Source organism: Ambystoma mexicanum, chromosome 3q (genome assembly GCF_040938575.1).
Source record: "Ambystoma mexicanum isolate Mex_15411 chromosome 3q, UKY_AmexF1_1, whole genome shotgun sequence".
Lineage (NCBI taxonomy): Eukaryota > Metazoa > Chordata > Amphibia > Caudata > Ambystomatidae > Ambystoma > Ambystoma mexicanum.
Window position 1 is genome coordinate 622,699,320 of NC_090926.1, and position 19,611 is coordinate 622,718,930.

The following is a 19,611-nucleotide window of genomic DNA, read 5'->3' on the forward strand; positions in this document are numbered from 1 at the left end:
ACCCCTCTTGAGATATGCCTGGCTGCTCCACACGCTACCAACCTGTGTAGTGCAGACTTATACCAAAGGTTTGGTTTCTATTGCCAGGAGGACAGGGTTGTTGTAGTTCACCCAAAGGGTACTGCATACAATCTTGCCTAACAGTCAGCATCCTTCTTCGACACCCTTACAGACTATTTCACTGAAATCCTGTGCATTAGTGCCGTTCAAAAGTAATTCATTCTTATCTTTAGTTCATGGAACCGCCAGTATTCCGATGTGTGGCGACTCATTTTTTGTGGGAGAATCATAAAATATTTTGGCAGGGATATTATTACTGGTCCATGCTTTATACTTATAAAACCATTGCACTTTATTACGCGCTTCATGACAATATTTAAAATTATGGAAGGTAAATGGTGGTAAATGGTAAAAGTGTCGATAATTACCACCCCTTTTACCATACTGCCGAATAAGGAGTCGGCACTAATTATGTCGGCGGAGTTAACCCCGATGTAATTAACACTGACGTAATTGCCTCCAACATTGGGCAGAATTAGCGACGGGGCTAATTCTGCTGCTGGAATTACTGCCTTGATCCAAAACGGTATTTACGCCGCATTACAAGTAGAAATACAACCGAAACTGGGCAGTAATTTTACCAAAACACAGTTCAGTTATCTCCACCTAAATGAATACAGGTGATGGAAAATAAGTGACAGGTGCACTCAATCCACCCTGGAACGATCACAAAGAGCCTGTACCTGACCCTAACACACTTCCAAATACCATGCTGCCACTAGCCGTTGCAAACTGGGGCATGCATCTCCTCCTGCTCCACATTGAGCTGCGAGGAAGGAACTGCAGCAAGAGGAGACGCCACGGAGAGGGTACCTTCCCCAGGTCAGGCCTGACCTTTGACATCAACTGATACCCAGCTGATTATTCCATACCAGCTGAACAGGGAGGCCATCGTTGAGCTACTTGCCCCGATCCATGTTAACATAAAGTGCAGGTTCAACATCAGATCTGTCTGAAGCTTGTGTTGGTCCTGCACTTCCTGGCTACTGGCACCTTCTAGCACACTGTGGACATGCTTCAAGGCATGTCCCAGCCCACATTGTCACATGTGCTTGCACAGGTACCTGAAACACTCCTGCACCATGCCTCCCGTCACATCTTCCTGCCCACCACCCCAGCACAGATAAATTGTACAAAGGTACGTTGTCACGCATCAGCACACCTGCCCAAAGTTATAGCCGCTCTGGACTGCACCCATGTGGCGTTGGTGGCCCCCCAGTCATTCGAAAAGGTATATCGCAACAGGAAGCAGCATCCCTTCATGATCACCTTCAAAGCTGACCTTGTGACCACACACTGCTGTGCCCGCTTCCATGGTTCCACCCACGACACCATGGTCCTGCAGAACAGCGCTCTGCCTGCATACATGGAGGGGCACAGAGGCCAACAAACATGGATACTGGGTGAGTATAAGTGGCATCACACAGACCAATCACGCAGCACTAGTGAAATGCTATATGAAAGGAGGGTGGTACATTACCACAACTGATCAGTGTATGCCACGGTACTAGGCCATGTAGGACAATATAGTAATATGTTACTGATGCATATTGCCCCAACAATTAGGTGACACAGAGAGGACTGCTTGAATCAAGATGCACAGGGAACAGAGACCTACACATCCAATATCACAGTTCAATACTGTACAAAAACAAATCAACACTGGCAGACAGTGATTGCATGTGATCTGGTAATTATGTATTTGATGCCATAATGAAAGGTAAGCAGAAACCGCAAACATGCTTAAGAACAATTAATCAGCCATCAGGGCACATACATGATAGCAACGCACAGGCCCAATATAGGCAACGTGCACCCGTCATTGCCAATCACAGGCCATGAAAGTGATGACTGCTGTTTGAGAGGGGTGTGCACGGTATAAAACCATAATGCATATGTACCCATATAGTAAATGGCATCACATTCAATTACCGATGGAAACCAAAAAGGCATGAACTGACTGTCCATCAGCATGCCTTTGGAAAGGAAACTCATCCACAATGCACCGTGACTCACACCCGTTACCTTTGCCCTTGCAGGTGACTCTGGATACCCTCAGCCACCATGGGCAATGACACCTGTGTGCAATCCTCTTACGCCACCGGAAGATGCCTACAGTGAGGCACACGTCGGGACCAGGCTGCCCATAGAGCGGACCTATGGGTCATTTTCGGTGTCTACACCGCATCTAAGGGGCCTTGATGTGCAGGCCAGGGAAGGTTGAACAAATATTTCTTGCCTGTGCCATGCTGCGCAGCATCTCCCTCTGGAAAAATGTCCCCTTGCCCCCTGATGACACGCCACCCCCAGAAGACGACTCACCATCTGCAGGTGCAGTGCTGCCACACTGTGAGTGGGAGGAGGGAAGGGATGGTAGTCTTCTGCGGCATCGACTAACACATTTCTGATCACATCGATGATCGCATGCTGCTCATCTTTGTACACAGCCAAGCATCGAAGAAACCACAATCACACAAAAAGGAATGACTTGGCATTGCTTAAAGTGAATTAGATTTATATATGTAAGTGTGAATGCAAAATCTCCAACACCCTAACCCCATTCCACCACCTCATCCCCCTGCACACCATCACCTAACACACCCATGCCCTCCTGCTCCCCAACACACCCATGCCCTCTCTCCTCCCTTGTGCTTATGTACAGAGTGCAATGTCAAGTCACTTGCGTTGTCTTTTGCCTTTGCAGGCCTGCTCCAGCACCATTGGAGCCAAATGGTGCATGGAGTGGCGTCCTGGGATGCTGGGCACGTATCCCTCAGATGGAGGTGACGGAGGTGGACTGGTTTCGACTCAGGCCCCCGGATGTTTTGGATTGTCAGGAGCATACTGGCCTGCATTGCCTCTGCAAAATCCGAAATGTCCTCATTCTTATCCCTCTCCGCCATATGCAACTGTAGTCGGTCCCCGGCCATGACCCTCGCAACACTCTGTGAGGCACCCTGGACAGTGTCTCGGATCACCTGCAGATGTTGCACTTGTGTGTCCGCCAGTGTTTCCATGCACACCTCTCTGCTCAGTAGTGTCCAGCCTCCTCCATCTTGCTTCCTCTGTATGCTGCACATTGGGTTGTGGGGTACAGGGAGGGTTGGGGGTGAAGTAGGGTGAGCTGTAGGCCCTGCCACCTACGCTTCCATGTCACGCTCTGGCTCAGACTACGCTGACCATGTGACTGGTCGTCCTACTCATGTGACTAGAGGGTGTCATGGGCAGTTGGGTGGGTGCTGGTTTAGCATGCATGCCAGCTTCTGCCTCCCCTGTCACCACCACAGTGGCCGGCTGTTGGGTGGCGGTTAGAGCTCCTGCGGGTGCAGCACCTGCAGCTGTGTTGGCATCGCTGCCATCGGGTGTCATACTGACGCTGGCATGTGCAGCACTGCTGCGCCATGGTGTCTTTCTTTTCCCCTTCCCATTGCTGGGCAGTGCAGGGGTGGAGGTTGTTGGCGTCGCACTGGAGATCTGGCCAAAATAGGTAGATGGGCCTACTCCTGAGTCACCTGTGAACCTGTTGGATGGACAGTGACATGTTTGTCATCATGCATACGTGCACGTGAGCTTGCTAGTCTCTCAATCTACAGGAGGGACATCATACACGTGTTGTCTGATGGGTATGGTCGCGTGCAGACCATTGCAAGATGGGGGTAGTGTCTGCTGAGGGTGCACACCCCATTGGCAGGTTCCCTTTGCCTGTCCGGCTGGCAATGTGGCCTGTACATGCAGTTGTGCTGGGGGTCCACTTTGGCCCTTGGCCTTTCTCCGCACACATGGGTGCTGCTCATAGTTGCATCTGCTCACATGCACATTCATTCTACTGTGCATGGGTATGTGCACAGTTGTCCACGTACCCTTGCATACACATGGGGTGGCATTGCCTTTGGGTGCATTGACATGTGGTGGCACCTTGCCCTATCCATTGGGCCCATCTATGCTGAGGGACATGTTTGGGATGGCCGTTTGGCCAGTGCATTGTCAGGGTGCGGGGGTGGGCATTCAAACTCACCAGCTTCGCCTTGGTTGCTGGCCCCGACCTAGACACTCCCAAGTCCCACAATGTGGAGGATGGAGTTGACATTCTCCTCCCATAGGTCAGCATAAGGGGGTCCATGGTGCTACCTCCTGTGGCTGATGCCTCCCACTGGTGTTTGGACCAGAGTCTGCGGACCCTAGCCTTCAGGTTGTTCCACCGCTTCCTGTAGTTCACGCTAGCCCATGGGACTGTGCCCACAGCCGTGACCTTGTTACAGATGCCTGACCAGATTGCTGACTTGCTCTGCCCTGATGTGTCATGATGCTGAGAGCCATATAACTCCTCAGCATCGGCCACTACCTAGTCAATGAGGACTGGCAGCTCTGCCTCACTGAACTTCTGCTTCCTTTGTCTCAGGTCGGGCATCTTCCCTTTAACCTTCTCTTGGGACATGATTTTTCTCCTTTGTGGGTCTGGATGGCTACAGGAAGTAGGGGATTCAGGGTGGATTGAGTGATGACCACTGCCATGCTTACTGTTCTGTCGATGACCCTATTTCCGCTGGCGGTAATTCTGCCAGTGTAATTACCACTGATTGCACGACAGTAACAGCAATTTCTCTCAATCCGGGCGGAAGTACCGTCAGGGACTCCTTCAGCAGTAATTCCGTTAGACAGAATTACTGTTACTGCCAATGGTGTGTGCGCGCTCCCACCAAGTTGTAAAACAGCAGTAATTCTGCCGGACACCACATCGGTAACGGTAATAATGAACACCATTGTCTTTTTACTTGTGATCTCATCTAAATTATTCCTCAATGATAAATTAGGCTTGCAATACATATGCAATTGAAAGGCTGACTAGCACATATTCTTGCTACACAGGCCTTGATATGTTGTGTGTGTTTGCAAGGAATACTTTAATAGTTACTGGTCTGTCTTAGAACATGCACCTCATCCAATAATTATGAATTCTTGGAAAATTAAATAAATAGTTAATAATCCTACACAAACATTGTATTACTTTCCAATGTTCACGGTTTTATTTAATATGTAGTTGGTTTTGTGAATGTCTTTGAACACGCTTTTATGGATGGATTTTGCATTCAGAAGAAATGTTTTCAGACTTGAATCAATGTGCTAATACTTTGTTTAGTCTGTGTCTGAAATTGAATATCGAATATGGAAACAAACAATAAAAACTATTTATGAACTTGAAATATTTTACAATTGACAGTTATGTGACGTTGTTACTTAGTGATTTACATTCAGTAGCTGCTTTGCCACCATACGAAGCAAATAGGTTGGATGCATTTGAAGCATCAAGCAAGGGACTGCTGCCATCTGTATTTTTACAACATGCATGAAGTGGACGAGCAAAGTTAATCATAGTTTCATGCTCTATTCTTCTCGTTTGCATGTGACTTTTTAGGTTTTTTTCATTGCGCAGCTTGCTAGCCTCAATCTGTTTCTGTGGCATAGTTCTCAAAAATTGCTTTGATCTTTTGTATCAAAGAGTTTTTTCCCCCAAAAACTTTTTTTTAAAAAGATGTTGTCTATAAACATATTAACCATATAATACATTTTGCTCAGTATTTTATTTCCCCATCACTTTTACTAAACATTGGTTTCTGTTTCTTCACAGTACAACATCACAGGCGATCAGTGTTGGTATGAAAATGAATGCAGAATTCATTATGTTAAACCATTTCAGTCAAAGATATGCCAAAATTCCTCTGTTTAGTTCAGATTTCAACGAAAAGGTTGGGATTGCATTTGACCATATGAGGGTAAGTTGCACAATGGCTAGTCTGTCGGTAATATGCATAAAGTAGTTCTAAAAATGTTTACTATGCAGAAAGATCAGATGTTTTAGTTTAAAGATATCTGTATGTGACTTCTAGGTTGCATGTCAGTTTAAGAAGCTTAGAGTCGAATACAACCTAAGAAGTGCCAAAGGACCATTCAGTTTATAGTCTGCGCTATATAAATGGTTATTCTCTTTAATGGTAATCATGTATAATGTGCACCTCTTGCAGGTACGTGTCCTTATGGCACCGATTACCCTTTTATGTGATCATTGATGTACTGGACTGTTACGTTTTTCGAATGGTTATTTCCTACCACGGATTCCTCTTCTATGATATCCTATCCACAGCAAAGCTTTTCTTCAGAAACCTTTCCACAACCTGAGGGCACAGCTCGGCTGCGCCCAGCGCCTCGTCTCTCCGAACATGATGTTGGGGCCAGTATATATTGAGGCACTGCACCCCGTGACCTCAATTCCTTTTTTCCACGTACTATGTTCGCTTCGGGAACACAATCATCCAATATTTTTGGACATCATGCCCTACCCAACAATGTCTTCCGAATTCAAACCATGTGTGGATTGTGGCCGACAGATGTCCATATCGGATCCGCACAGGATTTGCCATTATTTCTTGGGTGAGGAACACCACACCCAGGGCTGCAAGTCATGCCATTCCATGCACCGAAAACCCTCTGGGAGAGGGCAGCGAAGACCTTCATCTGCTTCCGCAAAGACTAAAGGTGAAGTCACAGAGTCCTGTTTTGGAGGTCAGGTGGCTCAGAACGTTAACCCGAGGAGAGAATCTCTTCCCCCCCCCTGCTTCCTCCTCCAAGAAAAGAGCCCCAGTTTCAGGAATTCCCCAGAACCGGCAGCTCGCGTACCTTTTCCAACCCAATGCTCCACCCCACAGAAATTGGAGACATTTCGATTCAAGATGCTTGACGTAGTTGCCAAGGCAACAGCCTCAGCACCGATGGTGCCCCTCGTACCAACTGGACCTTCAGTGTCCTTTGGGATTGGCAGGCTACCCGGAAGGGATTACTCCTGCACACCTAAGTACTCTGGTCTGGAGCCAAGAGGGGACAAGTGCTGCCAGCACCGACAGGCTCCACCTTCGGGTGTCGAAGCTCGGCACCCATCCCGTCTCTCCTGTTGTGATGTGAGTGCTCCTCTGGAATACGCACTTCTCCCTTTGAAACTCTTCATGCCTAAAATGGATGACACATACGATGAAGAGTTAGAACAGGTTCCCTTTGGCTTAGAGCCTTTAGCCTCCAGGAAAAAGACTTTGCATAAGAGTTTTACAGGGAAGGTGAAGCCGCCCAGGGACTGGCCACAGATATGCAGGAGGCCAGTGGTCTCGACACCTCCCCTGAACTCCAGGTAACCCTAAGTCCTACCGGGGCTGACTAAGGTGGCTCATACCCTGGGGCTATCTGGTCCATCCAGACTCAAAATTCAATTTGAATTAGCGGACATCATGGATGAAGGCCCCAAGGATGGGAGACCCTGCTACTTTCCAACATAGCATTGGAAAATCCCACACTTGAGATGTGGGAAAGGCCCAACTCTGCACTTGCAGCTGATGAAGAACTGGCTAGGAAGCACTGTCCTACCCCATCCAATGCAGCCTTATTGTCCACTCATGCCTCCCCTGAGAGCTTAGTGGTGCAGGCCACAACTGCGAACCTGAAATCATCCACCTTCCCTCCCCTTGACCGAGTAAGAGACTGGGAACCTGGAGAAAGAAGGTGTTTGCTTCTGGCAATCTTTCCCTATGTGCAATCAGTGCCTCTTGTACCCTGGCAAAGTGTTAGTTTCGTCTGTAGTCTTCAGTGGCCAACGCAGCAGATCACGTTCCTAAATGGGTGATGTGAGAGGGTGTCCTGTCTTTGGTACAGGATGGCAGAGAGGCCTCCCATCCGATTCTGCAGTCAGGACTGGACACAGTCGATTGTCAGCCGCTCCATGGCCAAAGGTACAGTGGTATGGTGTCACTCCTGGATGAGGACATCGGGCTTCACGCATGATGTACAAGCAACGCTTTTAGACATGCTGTTTGATGGACAGAACCTGTTTGGGGCTAAAGCAAATGATGTCCGTAAGAAATCTGTCCTCTGAAGTCACTGCAAAGTCCTTGGATATAGCTGTCCAACAGCCTTCTGCGAGGGGTCTGGATTTTTGCCCCTCCATCATCTACATGCCACGTGGCCGAGGTCAGGTGGCCCCAGGAAGGCTGCTGGGCAGATACTTCCTTAGGGGAAGAGGTGTAGAGGTGCCCTTAAGTGTGGAGCGGCTGCAGCCACCGTCGCTGCTGCCCCACAGATTGCAAAACCTCTGTGAGGTCTTCTGTCACAAGTTCCTGTGGAGGAGGAGATTTTCCCTGTTCAGCTTGGAATGGTCCCACACCACATCCGAAGCTTGGGCCTTACAGGTCATTCAACAGAGCTACTGTCTCACGTTTATGCAGCATCCCCCAGACAATCACCCTCACACCAACACCAGCCCTTGCCTCAGGATCCCATCCTCTCGGAGTAGACTGTAAGTTTCTCTCTAAGTGAGACAGAACTGGTACCAAGCTCGGAACGAGGCCAGGGCTGATATTCCACCTACTTTCTAGTTCCAAAGGAGGATGGGGGTTTGCGTCCAGTACTGGATTTGAGGCTTCTGAATTTGTATCTAAGAAACGGCAAATTAACGATGTTTATTCTGGCCCAGATACTTCAAGCACTCAAAATGCAAGACAAGTTGGTTTCACTGGACTTTCAGGATGCCTACTTTCATGTGCCCATTAATCGAAAGCATGGGCAGTACCTGAGGTTGTACCTTAGGTTCGTAGTGTGCCAGCATCACTACCAGTTCACGGTTCTGCCGTTCAGTCTTTCTTCGGGTCCCAGGGTTTCACCAAGCTGCTAGCAGTGGTGGCATCTTGCCTCAGGAGGCGGGAGAGCATTCATATTGTTCCCTACCTGGATGACTGGCTCATCCGAACTTGCTCTCCCGACCTAATGTCAGAGCATCTACTCTGGACATGCAGACTGTTGTATTGCTTGGGCTTTTCTCTGAAGTTCAAAAAGTCTCAGGTTTGGCCGTCCCAGTACCTTTGATTTATTGGAGCAGTCTTATGACACTCCGCTGGGCAGAGCATTTCTGCTTGAGGACCGAGTGGTGAACATATCCTGGATGGTCAATGTCCTCCAATCATAGGGATAAGTCCCTGCCTCAGTCTGGTGGTTTCGGAGGCTCGACTGTGCATGAGATTGCTTTGCCAGTGGTCCGTTTCAGTGCTTCTTGTCAGTCCTTCTGCAGGTATTGAACTGGGTGGCTGAGGACCTCGCATGATGTGTCATGAGAGATAACTTGCTGAGGGGTGTGTTGTTTTGACAACCCTGGCCCCAAGTGACGGTGGTCAATGATGCATCTCAGATGGGTAGTGGTACTCACCTGTCAGACTTGGCAGTGTGTGGTCTGTGGTCTTCAGAGTCTTGAGAACATATCTGATTTCTGCTGTTGACAGAGTTCAGGCTTGCACTGGTCACCTTCCTCCCCTCTGTGAAAGCCAAGACTGCTGTTCCTCATGGACAACACTGTGGCTGTGCACTAGCTCTACAACGAGGTGGTGTGGGGTCCTTGCCTATGTGCAAAGAAGCAATCTGACTGTGTTTCGGGGTTCTGGATAATGATGCTTCCCAGGGCTGCCCATCTTACCAGAAAAGAGAATTTCACGGCGGATGCCGTGAGCAAAGAGACTTCAGCCTTCCATGAATTGGAGCTCTTCCAAGAAGTTCTATAGGAGATTTTCTCCAGATGGTAAACTACTCAAGCAGATCTCTTTGCTTCCAGTGTGATCAAAAAAGTTCTGTTTTAGGGGAAATTCCTTGTAAGGGAGCTCTGGGGGAGGGTGGGGCCACTGGCAGTCGAACTGAAATTCAACCTCCTTTATGCGTTCGCATCGATCACTGTCATTTGACTTGTTCTCAGGAGATTGCACCGGGACCAGGTTGATTCTGATCTCTCCAGACCGCGCCCGGACGATGTGGAACCTGGAGTTACTGGACATGTCTACCTGCCCTCCCTGGCATCCCCCGAGGACAGTGGACTTACTCTCCCAAACGGAGGGGCTGGTCCTCCATCCGAACCTCAACAGCCTGAACCTTCATGCTTGACTACTGAGACGCTAAGATACAAGGAGTGGGATTGGTTGGACGACATCAGCGATTTACTCCTTTCAGCTTGAAAACCTGCGATGAAGTCTATTTATGTTTGCAGGTGGCATACATGTTCTGCTTGGTGCCAGTGGAGGGATCTGGACCCTTTACCCTGTCCTTTTTCCGCTGTTTTGTATTTTTTGCTCTCTTTGGCACAGTCTGGCCTGCAGATCGGCACTGTAAAGTGGTACCTCGCTGCTATATAGATCCATTTGCTGCTGTCTGAGTCTATCATTGAAGAGGAATCAGGGGAGGAAGGAATCCATTTGAAAAACAAATTCCTTACCTCTCTGTAATGTTCTTTCTGATAGATGTTGCTCACATGGATTCCTCATTGCCCTCGCTACCTGCTCCCCTTTGGTTGATAGTCGGTACACCATTGTTTCGGTTGTCCCTCAGTGTCAGAGTGCTAGCGCAAAAGGGTGGAACTAAAGTCACGGCTTTAGTCCCTCGAAATATACTGCCCAACGTCATGTCTGGTAAATAGTATTATCAAGCAAAGCCTGCGCTGAGCTGCTCTGCACACCCTGCTGGTGGAAAAGTTTCAGTAGCACTGCCACACTGTGTATAGAATATCATAAATGAGGAATCCATGGGAGGAACATCCATCAGAAAGAAAATGATCAAGAGTTAAGTAATTTGTCCGTATGTGGGGGGCGGGGGATTGTTCAGATGAGTCATTCTGCTGAGCGGGGGACTTGGAGGCCCTCACATTTTCAACCTTTCCATGTAGTTGAGCCAATGAGTTTCTATGTGATCCCTTGTTCCATCCTGTCGTGCAGTTGATCCTACCTGTAGGCATTTCATGGGCTCTACGGTCACTGAGATGGGTGTAGTTTTAGGATGCAGATCAGATTACTGCTGGCAATCCCTTTCCCATGTTTACCTTGTTTAGCTCATTGGGTGCATATGCCCTTGTTTGATTTCTTGGTGCTGTCTTACCAATATTCCTTCCCTATCTCATTGCTAACCATAAAGAAGGTATGTCATTGTGTGGGTCAGTTGGGTCCATGGGGTGTCATTGTGTGGGTCAGTTGGGTCCATGGGGTGAATGCTTCTGGCAGAGTAGTTGGGAATGTGTAGGCCCTCACCAATGTTTGGTTTTGTTGTTAGTCCTCTTAGATGCTCTCAGGGATGGGTGGGAAGTCTGGTATCAATGGGCCTACTTGTAGGAATACCATGGTTTGAAGCAGTGACGGATGAGCGTCTTTGAGGTTCATGTTCCGTGCTGTCAGGTGGGTCTGGGTGTAGGTACCAATAGGCCTTCCTTATTTCGTACCTCTATGAATGTAATAGTCTGAGAGGTTGGGGAGCTGCAGGAGTCCTGGCAGAGTGATTGGGAGCATTTGGACCCTCCTAATTCCTAACCGTTTGTTTTGATGGGAGTCTTGTTCAGTACTTGTAGGAAAAGGGGGGTTGGGTATCGGTAGGTTCTCCATACACACTACCTATAGGATTCATGGCATAGGGTTGTGAGATCGTTACAGGGTTATTTGTAGATGAGGTGGCATTTGAGATCCATGCTCTGTGTTCTAATTCACCATCCATGCACACAATAGTTGGGAGATCATGAAAAAAGGAATAGTGGTACTTAAATTAAACGTTATGCATCCCATCATTCCTGACTGAATGAATGCCAGGTCACCTTGATCAGCGTTAACTGAAAACAAGGTATCCAGAGTTCAACTAGTGTGCATAGGAGACATTATTCAAGCCTCATGATCATGTTATGCAACCTATGGCACAGCAGTAGATTGAAAATACTGTCTAATGGGATGAGATCATCATCATTGACCTGCAGAGAACCGTCTTTACTGCTCGCACCGTGGACACGCGGTAAGGCGAAGATATGTAATCCAGTCAACCAGATCCTGCTGCCGAGGGTATGTGATCTGTAAAAAAGCTGTCTGTTAGGCAAAAACCTGTGCAGTTCCCTTAGGGACCATGGCAAAAGGCTTAGGACTACAGGTGTTGGCAGTAAACCCAATTGGTAGCACTCTGTACCACCCATATTTACCTGGTAGCTGTGGCTGAGCAGTCAGACTTCTCTCAAGAAGAGTTAGACAGTATATAGAGTATACACATTAAGTACAAAAATACAGTAGCACAAAGCAAACACTGACCAGAGCTTTGGTATACAAGTATATCATTATTTATTTAAAAACACACTTGTAAAATACACTAACACTAATATGGCAAGCAAGTTCAAACACAGTCACTATCAATATATATACATCCCTGATTACTTATTGAACAAGTCTAAGTTAAAACACCACTTATTTGCAGACAGAGGTGAGCGCTTAACCTAAGATGGCACTCCAATAAGTTAGTTAAAAACGGAGGGAAAAGGCAGAATTAGGAACGCACACAATACCAACACTTTTAAAAGAACCACAGCAAGTCAGGAAAGGCAGAGTCTACTGTAGAGCAAGAAAGTTCATAGGCCAGGCCCACTCTTGGAGAGAGCAAGGCGGAATGTGTCCAAGATCACACAGTTGAATTATACTTTAAAAGTCTTTGCAGATAGTTCAAAACAAGTTGGATCAGTTCAGAGAAAGTTAGTTAACAGGTCCCAGGTCACCCCAGGATAGAGAGTCAGTCTGTTGCAAGGGAGACCAGGCGGGACACAGTACCTGAAATAGTGAGAAAGCTCCAGCAGGGGCAGTTGTTCCTGGCAGCGGGTGCAAGTAGTTGCTTCGTCCAGGGGAAGAGAGGATCTCGACGTGGAGGAAAGCTGGAGGTCGTTGCACTGCCAGGGAAAAAACAGCCACAGAGTTTCCCGGTTATAAGGTACTACCCTTTTATTCGCGGTAGTGGTGAAGCGTGGCTATCCGGCCGCCGGGGTGCTTGGCACAGGCGATTCGACCACGAGACGATCCAGGTAGGCGAAAAGAGGGCGAACTGGTTATCCCCACCAGTTCAAAGGAAGAAGACTCTCCGGGATGAAGATCTTCTCTGTCGTCAGGAAGTGGTGAGGCGGTTCAGCAGGGCTCCACCGGTGGTGTCGTTGCAGGTCGGCTCAGCTTCTCCCTCTTTGGATTCTTTGGTCCTGTGGCGACTTCCGAAGTTCCATTCCCCAAAGCCCTGCTTTTTTGCAGAAAACCCCCATTCATCAGTCCTAGCTGTCACTCAAACATGCTAAGTGGTGAGCCGGGCGGCTCACCACTGGGCCAATCACACGAGTGCGACTTGAGTTGCCAGGCAACTCAGTCCAGGGTGCCTAAACCCGTCCCCCCTCCCACACATCCTGTAGACCCAGACAGAGTGGCACCACTTTTGGAGGCTTCTGTGCAGAAGCCCGCCAAAAGTGGAACAAAGGGCTCGACTTGGGTTGGAGTTAGAGGCGAACACAAACTCCATTTTAAAAGAGAGTCCTGGCAAAAAGACCCAACCGGGGAATAAATATTAAATAAATAACCCGGCGGTATCTTTAACATTGCACCAAAAAAGTGGTCAGTTTAAAATGAATGGGAAAATCCAATAGGAAATATTCCGGTGGAATATTTTGTGTGGTAACCACTGCCACCAGCCAGAAACTCGACGAGGGGGGACTGCACAGTGCCCCCTTGAAAAACAGACCCAGGGGCAATCTAATTACCCCTACCAGTACTTCCACAATATGATGGTTTTTATTGGTTCTGTTCACAATTTAAGACTAGTAGGTCAATGGTGACTTTACATGCCCTGGGAGACAGTAGTCAGTCCCAGGGTATGGAGTCTGTTTGGGGGTCACAATGACACCCCTGTGTTACTGCACTGAGGGTGCTGTGTAACACACTTTACCAAAAACACATGAAACCCTATGGAGTAAAAGACCCCATAGCCCATAAAACACATTACAAAGTCAAAGGATATCTCAAATCATGTCTAAGAGTGGGAGAAAAATAGTCTCACTCTTAGCAGGAGAAAAAAATAAACCCCAAAAATCCAGCAAAGCTGCTGGGGGACTCACTAGGTTTGGGAAATTAGCCTATACAGAGAATTCTCCCTAACACTGTCCCAGATCTGCAGGTAAAGTCACACCACCGTCAAAGCAGAGAAGACCTGACAAAGGCTCACAACCTCAAGAAACAGAACCATGGAGAGAGAGATAGAGAGAGAGAGAGAGAGAGAGAGAGCTGCCTGTGGGAGCTGATCCACATAGAAGAAAAGAACGTGTGAAACGGGAGGTACTGCAGAGTCTTAGAAACGAGACAAAGAGGAAAGCCCACAAACCTGTAACTTCATCCAGTGCGAAGGAGAGTGAGCAATACCAAGAGGAGGAGGAGAAATGAGGGCAAACGAAGTAAAGCTGACAGTTGCTGTCTGACCTCAGTTCCTTTGTAATACTACATGTTGTTAAAATGAACCTTAGCTCTCGTTGCTTAGTGGTAACCAGCTGAGCCAGCCAAATCTAACATTGCATGTAAGTTTACTGAGTTCTAAGATCAACACTGAACTGATAGACACGTTTCTTTTATGAGCCAAGTGCATTTTTGGAAAGATTAAGATCCAGCTTCCACTGCAACCTAAAACACCTTAACTAACTCAACTGTTGTCTGCTGGGAAATGAGTCCTGTTACTTAGCAATGCATTAGGGAAGCTGGGATTAATTTCTCCATGTAAACCGTGCAAATAAAAACAGCCAAGAAACTGTAGGATATGGAGTGGCATGAAACCATAACCCATCTCTTAGAAGTCCAAAACATTTACTATGTTGTTTAAAGTGGGATCTTTTAGAGCTGACTCGGAAGACCAACCCAGGTGTAATCTTGTACCAACTACATACCACCATGACAAAACTAGCAGATCCTTCTCTAAAGGTTACCACTCAGGCTACACAAGCCCAACTCGCATCATGGAGATTTAATTAGCAAATCAACCCTAAATCCATCCAGGCTTGTCTTCAGATAGTTAACTGATTTAAGAGCAGGAGTAATTGATGTATGTTATGCTGATTACTTTTGGAGACCAACCCTTCCAATTTCAAACAGGAAACTGAATTGCCCAACTATTATGTGAATAGATCTGTTACCAGGTGGTAGAGGAAGTCCTAAAATGTGGATACAGCAGGAAGGAGTTGTAAGGTTTTGGGTCCAGCAGTTTACAGCTTGAATCCAGCAGTTCCTACCAATGTTTTGGGACCCACAGACTCTTCAACAAGATCACTAAATGCTTCACAACTTGAATACCCGCTTTTGAGAAAAGAGAACCACCTATGAGGAAGGTAATAAAAGCTGTAGGGTGTTCTTCACTGAGAAGAAAAACCTGATTTGTAGAGTAGAGCATGATCCAAAAGGAGCTGGATGTCCATGTTGAAAGTGTTGGTTTGAAAGCCTTTGAATCTGGCCGTGAAGGACTTAGTTAACTGTGGCTCACCTGGACATACCCACGACCAAGGGCATTTTCTTGTTTTTTTCTACTGGCCTGGCATTTTCAGTATACTCAAGACATCTGCCAGAAAACCAGTAATAAAGACATACCAGTAGCTCTTTGCAACCCTTGAAATCATGTATGATTTGAAAATATGGCCATTAATGCCTTTGGTCACCTGGAACCACCATCAAAAAGTGGGTTTAAATACCTCTTCATCATTTTGGACTAGGTCACACTGTACCCTGCAAACTGGCATTGCGCATAATATCCCGAATCTTTAGAGTCAGTACTTTACTTGGTTTGGTTTGCCACTGGAATTTGTAAGGAATGTTTTAACATTGTTTACAACTATGGTGCTAACCAAATTAAAAGCTCTTTTGTGAATCAACACAGTGACAACCTTAATAATGTCTATCCCCAAACAGATGGCTTTGTAAAAAGCTTCAGCAAGCACTTTAAGCAATGCAACAGTAAGCAAAGGAACTGGATGCTCAAAATTGGGATTTCCTTTTGCATTGGTTCCTTTTAGATGTCGGAAAGGCACCTCCAATGTCTGCAGGGGTTTTACCATGAGCACTATCTGGCCGGTACCAAGAGTTTTTTGGATAGGATTTGGGCAGAGTGGGAACACTAAGAAAACACTTCTACCAACCAGACAGACTTTATTCAGAATAAGTGCATCAATATAGAGGTGGTCTGGAATCTAGTGAAAGAAAACCTAGGAAATGCACAGAGGAGTAAAGGAAGTGGTATGATGACGCCTGACAGTGCACAGTTCAGGTCAAACAGAGAATCTTCGCCCTGATGTCCACCTATAAGAATAAATTACTTGCATAGACGGTAATATATTAGAGAACACATCAGCAACTTAAACTGGCAAGTGCCCAACATACACAACAGACACATACCATATTTATTGGTTGAAAGTGCAGAAGAGAATAGGCGGAACGTTCTGTGCTGTTAAGATGAGTTCTAAAATCAGCGCTTTGGAGAGGGATCAGGGGGGATTTAGGAGGCCACCCTATTTATGGTAAACAGGGAAGACACTGAGAGGTTATGCAACAACCTATTCAAGGTAGAGTGGAAGAGCAGTCAAGTCGTAGTCTCAGGAAAAGTGTAAGAGTGATCTAGGAGCTGGTCAGCCAATGTGTCCACGCAGAACACCATTTACAAATCAAGTTAGTCAGTATATGAAAATGCAATTGTTTATTAGGTCGTTCTGAACAAGCTAACCATGAAATATCACAGGCGAGTAATGTATTCAAAAGTCCCATATATAATACATACATGCATTCACCCTTAGCATTCAAAATGCCCTTTCCAATAAAGTTAAAGGACTGCAGACCAAAATAGCTGACAAAAGATCCCAACTAAGTCATTACACCAGCACCTACCCCTACCCCTCACATTAACTCAGGTTTCACATTAAAAAAAGTCACCATTTCGGAAGTCCACAAAATCATTACATCTCTTAAACCATCTAACTGTAAGGGCGATAGCTGCCCTGCCCAGATTATAAAAGATGCAGCGAGAGACCTTGCCCCATTCATTACTAAACTTGTAAACTCCTCCTTCTCTAACCACTCCGTCCCTAGTAACCTCAAACAGTCTTGGGTTCTACCACTATTAAAAAAACAGACCTTTGACCCGGCTATACCCACTAACTACCGACCAATTATGACAGTCCCCTTTCTACTGGCTATTTTGGACAGAATAGCCTACTTGCAAATACAAGATTATCTTGAAGCTCACAAATTACTCGGTACCCGTCAATCTGGCTTCAGACCCCAGCATGGAACAGAAACCGCACTTGTCAACCTCAAAAGCCAGATCGATGAATTAAAAGACAAAGGAAAGATGCCATCCTACTTCTACTCAACCTCTCTGCGGCTTTTGATCTAGTGGATCACTCCATACTTTGTAACCACCTATCCTCAGCGGCACATTTCTCCAGTTCTGCAGTTGCCTGGATCTGATCTTTCCTCGCTAACAGAACCATGCGCGTGTTCTCACCGTCAGCAGCTGCTGACCCCATCCCCATCACCTGCGGAGTCCCTCAAGGATCCTGCGTCTCGCCCACTTTGTACAACATTTTTACAAAGCCACTATTTGACAAACTGGACCGTCTGGGTGTCACCTACACAAATTATGCGGATAAAACCCAGATACTCCTACCCCTCTTAGGAACCTATGATATAGACGTTGCACGGATTAACAAAGTCTACATCATCATTTAGACATGGATGGCCACACATGGCCTCTGCCTGAATGATGATAAGACAGAATGACTCCTAGTCGGATCATCTAACAACCTTCTCAAACCAAGTCCTCACTACACAAATATCCTCATCGATGGGAACAGTATACCCATTGCCAAAAATGTAAAAAGTTTAGGTTTCTACCTCGATGCCCAGTCTAACCTAACTAAGCAGATTAACATGACCTCTTCTGCCACAGCCTAGACAGGCAAGTTGATCAGAGCCTGTAGACCTTTACTATCCCCCCACCAGTTGCCTTACGCTGGCGAGAGCGCTCATACAATCCAAATTGGATTATTGCAACAGCCTTTATCTAGGAGCGAACAAAACCATTTTAAATAAACTCCAGATCATGCAAAACAACGCGCTCAGAGCAGCGTTGAATATTTCCAAAAGGGAGCACATATCACAAATTAGAAAGCACAACAGGTGGCTCGCTATACATGAAAAAATTGTCCTAAAAACGATCTGCCTCACTCACAAAGCGCTTAACTACCAAGCCCCCCCCATCTCACAGACAAGTTCACATGGAAGGTATCCAACAGAATCACTAGATCATCCAACATACCATGTCTGGCGGTGCCCAGATACAATCTAAAAAGAGCCGGAGGTTTCTAGCTTCCCGGTATTAGCCGTCCAGCTTTGGAACACTCTCCCTCAAAATATTCAGACTATTCAAACCTTCAACAAATTCAGAAGCCATGTTATCTTATGGATACTCAACAAAACATAAAATAACAGCTCTTGATACCACTAACCGCTAGGTGGTCTGCACAACTAGTATGTATCTACACTACTGCTATGACCTATGTATAATATGTATAATGTTTAAAATGTATATATGTACCATTGTAATTTTTCCTCGATTGCTCAAACTGTATTCATGCATACAACTGTCTATACTATGCCATGTAACCTTTACTATCCTCTAGCGCCCAATTACCTCCGGGTCAGGTGCGCGATATAAATAAAACAAACAAATAAACAGTTGGTCAAAATATTGCATTCCCAGTTCCTATAAAGTCCTGTCCCAAAAGTCACAAGTTACAAAAATGGTTTCTTCAGGGAAGGTATTTCAGAACTGATGCAGTGGGCTGAGGTGGTGCTTTGACAGTACTTCAAAGAAAGCTAAATATTTACTTCAATTAAGGTATGTAAACCATTCTATCCTATTCCGAAGGTAAGTCCTAGGAAAGGATCCTTAGCCGAGGCCTACACCCAAAGCCCAGTTTTAGGGACAAGGGTGTCCCACACAATGTTTACCTATGGGAGACGGGAGGGTGGGGCAGAAACAGGTGTTCACTTACTAACTCAGATTATTCCAGGCGACAATGCAGCTCTTCCTAAATTCACTGGGGACATACCCTTCTTTCCTTGGTTCGGGTGAGGGAAGCCTAGAGGTTGCAGGTGTAGAGGTCACTTTTCATGCCAGGAGCTGGTTGCCGTTCTCACCAGACCGTTGCAAGCTTCTTCTCGAGGAAGTCCTGCCAAATAAAGAACAAATGCAGACTTCAGCGGTTGTAAGCATGGTATCATAAGTATGACACCGACACAATAGATTCAATTTCAAAACCTTTATTCAATTTTATGGGATTTGGAAAAAACTCCTACTTTGCCCTCTAGCTAGGATGAGAGGGACTCTTCCATCAAATATTAAAACACAGTCCTAGTCAGTCTGTCAAATCAAAGCTGGCCTATGCTAGCAAAACCTAATGTCTGCCCTATCCCTTATACAAAACATGTGTTATGGGGAATATGTATGCAAAGGAAAATCAGTGTTGTAACATGAAGAATCAATGTGGCTGAGTCAGCTCTCCTTCCCACATAGACAGCATGGAGTAAGGCGGTCCCCGTACACAGGAGGGCACACTCTGGCTCAGGTTCTCAAAACAAAGGCAGTTCAAAACGTGGCTCGTGGACCACTTGGCCTTCCACATTA

At 46.5% G+C, this 19,611-nt stretch overlaps 1 protein-coding gene across 1 annotated transcript in view; it reads left to right on the plus strand.

Moving 5' to 3' along the window:
* ELAC2 (elaC ribonuclease Z 2) overlaps positions 1–19,611 on the plus strand; it is a 972,577-nt gene that overhangs the window by 896,466 nt on the left and 56,500 nt on the right. The window contains exon 23 of the mRNA XM_069654514.1: positions 5,687–5,831. Within this exon, the coding sequence (XP_069510615.1) occupies positions 5,687–5,831 (145 nt within the window). The remainder of the gene's footprint in view (positions 1–5,686; positions 5,832–19,611) is intronic.